Source organism: Pterocles gutturalis, unplaced genomic scaffold, assembly GCF_000699245.1.
Source record: "Pterocles gutturalis isolate BGI_N339 unplaced genomic scaffold, ASM69924v1 scaffold13789, whole genome shotgun sequence".
NCBI classification, from domain to species: domain Eukaryota; kingdom Metazoa; phylum Chordata; class Aves; order Pterocliformes; family Pteroclidae; genus Pterocles; species Pterocles gutturalis.
In genome coordinates, this window is record NW_010130854.1 from 1,600 (window position 1) to 10,076 (window position 8,477).

Genomic DNA, 8,477 nt, shown 5'->3' on the forward strand with positions numbered 1-8,477 from the left:
AAAGCAAGATTCCCCTGTAACAACAGAGTCAAATGCAGGAATACAAGGTTATAGTCTTGTGAATTGATAACAAAAAAATAGATCAGTCCTGGTTTGTAAGAGAACTAACCAAGATGGGAAGCACTTGCAAAAGCTGTTTGGTCACACACGTGTGAGCATTGAGGGTAATGCTGTTGTGAGGAGAGCAATCCTAAAATATGTCGGAAGGATATTCTCTGTCATGGCTGTAGGGTAGAAATCGGATTCAGATAAGCTAAAATGAACGTGGAAGAGGTGTAGAAAAGGGCTACTAAAGATGATGAATGGCAAGTGTGTCTGACAAAGGGCAATTGGGAGAATTTGGCTTGTTTGGCCTAACAAAAGAAGATATGATGAAGTGTTGATATATAAATGTTTGTTTTCTGGCTCCTTAGCTTAACTCAGCCAATAAAAATGAGAAGAGTGGGTAGAAGCTGGCACTTAATATATTTAGGCTTGAAGCTTTTTTAATTCCTTGGTCTTTTGTCTGTATTTTTTATGGAGAGTAGAAGACTTCTGTGTAGTTTAAAAATGAAGCTGGAGGAGTTCATGTGAAGGAGAGGATTCTGTGGATTGCTGTGGTAACAGGGAGGCTGTAGTCAGCGGTGGACCCGAAAGGGTTGCTTACCCTTGGGGAAGGTTACCCAAATGCAGTATTACACTACCACAATAGTTTTCTATAATAAGAACAAATGCATTTCTCTCTGTGCTATTTAGTAAAGAAATGCATGATCTTCTGCTGCAAAAAAAAATGTTTTAAATAGTTGGCTACCAGCTACTGTAATGTACCGTTTTAAATTAATCCTTAGGAGTAAGTCTTCCTGTTGCAGGAAAGCAGGACGTCACTAAGTTCACCTTGACTAAATCAGCAGCACGGATTGTTGCTTTCCTTTTTCCGTGCTGTTGCCACAAGCCCTGTCCTAATGACACTGTTCCTTCCAGTGCGAGTGTCTGCACTGTGAGAAGGGAATCGAACAAATGCCCGCCAGTGAGTGCAGTGGGTGGCTGTTGTAGAAACATGGGGAAGTAAAATCAGATGTACAAGGAGAGGACTTGTGAGAACACCTGAAATATGACTGGCCAGACAGGTTTCTGAGAAGATGTAAGATTAGCCATTTAGAACCAGGAGGACTTTGGTCAGAACAGGATTACTGTCTGGATAGGAAGGGTTATTTATATGTGTAGAGTATCTCTCAACCTGTCACAACAAATTTGTTGTTATCTGTGCCTTGAAAGTCTATGTTCCAGCTGTTAAAAAAGTGTCTTACTCATGCTTCTATAGCTTTTAAACGCTTGGTATTATTCTATGCCTTAGTACTTGAGTAGTTTTAAATAACCTGGCTGTGGTTTACCTGTTCAGTGCCTGAGCGTATTTCCCATATTGCCCTGTCATTTGTTGGGTTGTATATTGTGTATTTAAGTCAAAAACATGTATTTTGACCTCAAAGGCAAATCTTTTTTTCTGCTGAAGACTTTGTGACTGGCATCTGGTCAAAGTGGTACTGGGTGAAATCGGGGTTAAAAAGTGTGATTGAGGGGAGTGGGGCTGGAACAACTAGATTTCCGTGAGTCATGTTCCTGTTTTGGGTCGTGGCTCTTGGAAGTGCAAAAATAATTAGAGTAATTGTTCAGAAGAGATAAAACAGGCTGGCTTGTGAATGGTTTGTCCATGGGGAAGACTGCTGTACCTAAAGATCCTTAGAAAGTTGAAACATGACATGAAATCTCCCTTTTTGGAGAATTATTCCAGGTTTTCTTGATGAAGTGGCAACTGATCATTTTGGTGGAGAGGCTCTAAGCTTTGCTTTGAGTATGCTGTGTCATTAACAGAAATGAGCTTGCAGCAGTGTCAGCAAGTTCCAGTGCTGAGTGTGTGGAAATGTAACTGAAATATTGCTTGAAGGGACTGCATTTTACACAGAGTATCTTAAATTGAGGGTTTATTTGAGGAAAACCAAAATGATTGAAGGGTCCCAGTTGCCTGCTTCATGCTATTCCTTAATTGCAAATTAAATTAATACTTCAGAAGCAAGGCACGAGTATCCCAACACAGAGTTGGGCTAGGTAAGAAGTGAGGGTGTGAGCAACTTTGTGTTCTGGCAACTGTGGTACATACTTTCTGTTTGGTTCACACGGGATGACTGTTGTGCTTTGTGAATTCTTTTCTGTTTAGTCTAACCTGTGTAAACATGGAGCAGCTGGAGATCTGCCCGAAGAAGGCAGGTAGGGAGTGACTGGTGTAAAATTCCACCACTTACTGTGCTTCCTGTCACTGAGGTCGTGCTAAAGAAAATCAGGTGCAGAGCTCCCGATGCATGCAGAGCAGGGCGTGCTCCAGCGGCCCTTCCCTGAATCTTGGGGATGCCATTGTGGACTGCTGTAACTGGCTCTGGGGGCTTGGTTGGCCTCCTACTCACAGTGTAAGAAGACTCAGCTACTCTGAGCATCAGATTTTTAATTGTTTTTAATATTTTGCTTAAACATAGATGCCTGATGTTTCCACTAAGACCCTTTCAGATAGGATATGTCTAAAGGGATGTGTCTTGTCTGGTTTCCATGGCTGTGCCTCAAAAGGAATCGGTTCTATGCAGCTGAACAGTCCAGACAATCCCACTAGTGTGTCCCTTTCATCTGTATTTTCTATCATCTACGTGAGATGGTCAGTGAGGCAGATCCTATGGAAAGCACAGGTATAGCAGTCACTCAGTGTCTGGAGGTTGAGAATTAGCATACCAGTTGGCGGTTTCATAGACTTAAGTGCGATTTGGTTTATGGTCTGAATGACCTGTCAGAGTGTACTTGGCATTCTTTATTACAAGTAAACTCTGAATAGTGCCAACAGAATTCCAGCGCCAGGGAAGTGTTGTGTTACATGGTGTGTGACTAATTTTAATGGAGCTTCAGGTAGACTGTGCTGCTAACAAGTAAAACCACATGGAGTTGGCAGTGGAGGTAGTATCTAAAAACTTTTTGTCTGAAATAACACAAAAGACGGTTGCAGTTTGCTTGGGACAGCGAGTATCTTGGTAAAAGTAAATAGTAGAGTGCCACTACTCTGTAGAGCTTGTTGTGATTTCACGTGATCATTTCAATGGTATATTTGCAAAATAGCATCCACATAGGTGAAAAACTCCATTGGAACTTTCAAATCACGTAGGAAAGTGCCTTCAACTCACAAGTGTAAACTCATTGAGCCAGAATTTATGTGTATTCTGAGTGTTGTCTTCAATATGAAACCCGTAGAATTGTCAACTCTCAACTGGTTCTTTTTCAGGATGGAAAATTTAATGCACCAGTAAGGAAGGGTTTGAAAGCTTCACAGAAATTCTACTGCTGTCCTATTCAAGGCTGCCCTAGAGGACCAAACAGACCATTTTCCCGATTTTCTCTTGTAAAACAGGTATTCCTATTTCATTCTGATTTAGTCCTGACTGTCACTGCTCCAGAGTGTACACTTTTGCATTCAGACAGGAGCAAAGCCTCTCAGTGTATATCCAGAAGCTGGAGAATTGTATGCAGAAACTCCACGTGTGCATGTGGTTAATGAATTTGCATGTTTACATGTTGATATTGGAGGACTTGAACCTTCTGATAAGGCAGATGTCAGTATGCTCTGCTAAACTAGATGACAGCCCCTTTCCATAAGTTAAAAAGATGCAGAAAGGTCAAAGAGGGAAAAAAAAACACAGCAGCAACCAGTTAACATTTAAAATTTGGCTGATGCTTTTAAACTGCTTTTACAGATGGTCAATAATTAACAGTTTTTCTCTGCTTTAATATCAAAGTGCATCTGTTTACTAGTTACCTGTTTAGAAAGACAGGTAAGACTTATTTCTGCATGAGTGAGTAGAAAAAGTGCTCTTCTGCTGTTGGTTACCTGTGATAACCTGGGGAGACCATGGGAGATGAGTGGCTAGCACCTGGTGCTGCAAATAAAAAGGAAAAATTCTGGTGTTTGCTCTGAAGTTGACCCGTTTGACTTGATACTGTTTGCTCAGTTACAGAGCTTTGATTGTGCACATGTTGCAACATATACTTACTACACTCTTTGGCAGGATTCGTCTGTAGATTTATTAGTATCCATAGGAAACCTCCAGCAGCATTAGGACACACAAATGCTTATCTGTGTTTTAAGATGCATGTAGCACAAGCAGATTTGCAAATTTTAAATTCTTTCTATTGATTCCTTTAAGCTTGTAACTTATTCCTAATGAGTCTTTAAAAAGAAAAAAATAATTCTACTCTTTAGTGCTATTTAACAAATAAAAAAATGCGAATATTAATGTCTCCCCTAAACATGATTAGTTTTTTTATCTTAGCTGAAGTTTAATGTTTACTGTTCGTTGTGTATTCTAGCACTTTATGAAAATGCATGCTGAAAAGAAGCACAAATGTGATAAATGTAGTAACTCCTACGGTACAGAATGGTATTTGAAAAGGCACATAGAGGTCTGCGGCAAGACTTTCCAGTGTACTTGTGGGTGCCCTTATTCCAGCAGAACAGGATTACTGTGTCATATTTACAGAACTGGCCATGAAATCCCTGCAGAACACAGGTAAAAGTGAAGCAGTTAATGATACTTACATTCATCCCCAAGTCCTCTGTCTCCCATGTACTGGCTTTTTGTCTCCCTTCTGTTGATTAAATTGGAAATAGGCGCACATTGTCCTAGCTGTAAAGCAGTTTGCAGTTTCTTCGTTCTGTTGCTTTTAGTACTTTCTGTTTTGTTGAAGGCAATGGTGATTGTCTAATCAATAAGATAAAGTTTCCCTGCGTATAAAACAAGAAGTACTGTCAGTGTGATAGTTACTGATTACACTGCACTGCATGGCAAAAATGCTCGTGGTTGTTGCATCTGCTTTTACAGTTCTGTGAGAGTAGAGATGATTTGGAAATGTTTGCAGCTGGTAACTGTGGTGTGGAACACAGTTCAGTTTATTTTCTTTTACAGTCAGCTTTGCAAGTATTAGTGGATTCAGTTGTTTTTTTCTTTTAAATGCCTATATAAGCATCTTTAGATTTATAGTTGTCTTTAGGTGTACATATATTTCATAAAGGGTAGTCTGTTTCCTGAGACCCAGCCGGTCTGTCTTGGAGATTCAACTGCTGCAAAATTAAGTTTTATGGGAGGAGTGCTAATTGTATCTTCAGTTTCAATGAGAAACTTTTACCTGTACATGTTAGCATCAAAGTAACAAATTAAATGCATTCAAATCAGAGTGCTTAATATACAAGGGGGAAGAAACCATCTAAACTTCCACCTCCATTTAGAAATAGGTCTCCGGAAAAAAGGTAACCTTTTTTCTTTTGTAAGAAATCAAAACCTCATCTGTGACCTCAGTTTATATTTTCAATGCAGTGACTCAAGAGAATGGGAGGTGGATGTTTTGTGCTTGAAAGGAGTATAAATTATTGATCTCATGTTCACAGGGATCCTCCTAGTAAGAAAATTAAAATGGAAACCTCCGTGCATAATCAGCAGTTGGCAGAGAAAGCAAATGAAGCATTCAGCAATACACACAATAACAATCCGGGCACTCAGGAGTTGGAATCCTCTGAAGGAAAACTAGTGGCCTCTCTTGAAGGCTCCTGCAGTTCTAACTTCACGAACCAAATGCAGCCAAAATGTACACCGACAATGCTTTTACTGAAGCCCAGAGTGGCTTTGGTTAAACTGCCAGTGATGCAGCTTGCTCACTTGCCTGTATACATATCTGCAACAGACTCTTCTGTCAAACCTGCTGTGGTGACTGTTGATAACCAAGGTTCAGTTGTAAGTACTGTTCACTTATTGCCTCAGTCTGTAGGAATTCTGATTCCTGCACTGGAGGCAGAGACACTTGTATTTAAAGATAGTATGCCTGTTTCAAAAGTGACAAATTCTGGTGATAATGAACGAGTAAGTACTGGTGTACAAGTTGACTTGGATAAAGTTACATCGAACAACACAGGGCAAGAGCTGGGGAATATTTGTCACAAGAATAACATTTCTTCAATAAATATACAGACTGACTTATCGTATATTTCACAGAACTTTGTACCAGCTGCCTCCTGGACTCCCAATTCTTCTGTTTCCTCTTGCTCTCAGACAGATCTGTCCTTCAGTTCACAGGTTTCATTACCAATCAGTGTACAAACACAGACGCTGCTGCCTGCTTCCAAACTCACTTCATCCATAGCTGCTCAGACTGACGCTTTTAGTCAGGTTTGTTTTCCAACGTGTGGCATTTCCAGAGAGACTCAGACCGGGAGGACGCAGGACTCTATTGATGGAAGAGTGCAAATGGACCAGGCTGTAATGTGCAGTGACATCTTTGACAATGTTCATTCATCATATAATGTTTCTACCCACATTGAACTTCCAGAAAACAATTTAATGCCTGCAAATATAGATCAAACCTTGCTGCAAAGGAGTAGCTGCAAGATCCTGAATCAAGATACGGTGAAGTCTGAATCCCTTATCAGCTTCAATACACAGACTAATATACTTCCACCTCAGAATACGATGGATAATCAAACCCAGACAATGGACCTACTAAGTGATCTGGAAAACATCTTTTCGGGAAACATGTCTGGCCAGACACTGGATAATCGTGGCCTTTTGTCTGAGACAAGTTCTAGTGCTGACACGCATCTGCCATCTGGTCCATCACAGAGCACAGGAATAGACTTTGACATTGAAGAGTTCTTTTCAGCATCCAATATCCAAACTCAGACTGAGGAGAGCGAGCTTGGTACCCTAAACTCTGAGCCAGTTTTGGAGTCGCTGGACATTGAAACTCAGACTGATTTCTTATTTTCAGATAGTGCCACTCAATCATATAGCTGCCGAGGAAATTCTGACTTCTTAGGTTTGGAGATGTTTGATACACAGACACAGACAGACTTGAATTTCTTTTTCGACAGCAATACCCATCTGCCTTTGGGAAGTATTCTGAAGCAGTCTAGTTTCTCCATGAGTACTGACTCATCTGATACTGAAACCCAGACAGAAGTCTATCCAGCTACTAAAAATATACCTGCTCAGAATATTGAAAGCAAAGTCCAGCTCAGCAGTGCTGAAACACAGACTATGGATAGCTGCTTTGAGAATCTAGGGAGTCTATTCCTTACCAGCAACGAGACGCAGACAGCCATGGATGACTTTCTCCTGGCTGACTTAGCCTGGAATACCATGGAGTCCCAGTTCAGTTCGGTAGAGACACAGACCTGTGGAGAGCTGTGCTCCTTGTTCCAGAGCTCTGCCAAGTCCAGCCATTGAGTACTACGTAGTATGCCTGTTTCCGGTGGTTTGAAATTTAAGTTATTGGGGTGGGAGAGATGGCTTGACCAAGTATCCACTTTACATTATTGAATGTAGTTACTGTGAGCAGTTGGCCCAAGAGACTTTTCATGCTGAAGGTACTCTATTGAATATGAAACTTTACACAAGCTCTGTGTGTATAAATGGGGGCAGAGGGCCGTAACATGTCAATGTACATTTGAACCTTAAAACAAAAAAATGTGGTGCCTGGTTTTTGGTTTTTTTTTTCCTCAAAATGCTTTACAAAGCTGATACTGCTTTCATTTAAATGGAGGAACATTTAAAGTTTTTCTCTCTATATAGATATGTCTGTTCCTGGCTTACATTTAGGGTTCCAATGTGCTGGACCAAAACCCTGACCTGTCCAATTCGGATGCTTCCCTGAACTTACAGGGGAGGATTCTATTAGTGTAAGCTACTTCTGATTACTTTTTTTAGTAGCCTGTATTTTAAGTCCGGCATGAACATAATAAGCCGTATTGTCGTCTTTTACTTTATGCCTTCACAGCTCTTTCTCCTGCATAAGTTGGTATTTTCCCAATACCTGTCCAACACACTAGTCACATAGAGACTCTTGAATTGTTGAATATGTTTATTATTAAAAATATGTAGAAAGCAGTACTTTTAAAGTTTTTTCTCCCTGAGTGGCACTGATGCCCTTTGAAGTGTAGGAAAAGTACCTGTAATGCACAATTACAGGGAAAATTAGTATGTCGTCCTTTTAGCTAGTGTAATAAATGGGACTAACATTTTAAGAGTCTTCAGGGGGGATTTACTTAAATTATTTCTGACTGTAAGATGCAAATGTTACAATGTGTGTGCCTCAAAGACTGGAATTATTTGTTTTCACTGATTATTTTTTCTCTAGCTTTATCAAGAAATAAGTTGAGAAATGTTACAGTGGTTTATACCTCTATTACCTTAATAGAAATATTTAGAAATGGGAAATTTAAATTCCCTAAAATACTCACATAGGCTTCTGGTTTTGGACTTCCCGTTTTCCAAAAACAATTCGAATCTGTACAACTGAGCTGGGAGATCAGCTCACAGAAACCCTTCCAGAACAGCTGTATCTTGCTTTTGCAAGATTTCCAGCCCTCAGTTCCTGCAGCTTTTAGAGAGTTTTTCTGAGTATAGTCAAATTCAAACAAACAG

General features: G+C 40.2%; 1 protein-coding gene across 1 annotated transcript; it reads left to right on the forward strand.

Moving 5' to 3' along the window:
- Window positions 1-3,295: 3,295 nt before the first annotated feature.
- On the forward strand, window positions 3,296-7,280 carry ATMIN (ATM interactor). The gene is made up of 3 exons (XM_010080381.1): window positions 3,296-3,418; window positions 4,375-4,574; window positions 5,450-7,280. The coding sequence occupies exons 2-3, from the start codon at window positions 4,381-4,383 to the stop codon at window positions 7,278-7,280; spliced, it is 2,025 nt and encodes a 674-aa protein (XP_010078683.1). The 5' UTR covers window positions 3,296-3,418; window positions 4,375-4,380.
- Window positions 7,281-8,477: the final 1,197 nt, after the last annotated feature.

Coding starts and splice junctions, on each gene's coding strand:
- ATMIN (XM_010080381.1), top strand. CDS start 4,381: ATGAAAATGCATGCTGAAAAGAAGCACAAATGTGATAAATGTAGTAAC. Junction 4,575..5,449: donor GAAATCCCTGCAGAACACAG/GTAAAAGTGAAG, acceptor TCATGTTCACAG/GGATCCTCCTAGTAAGAAAA.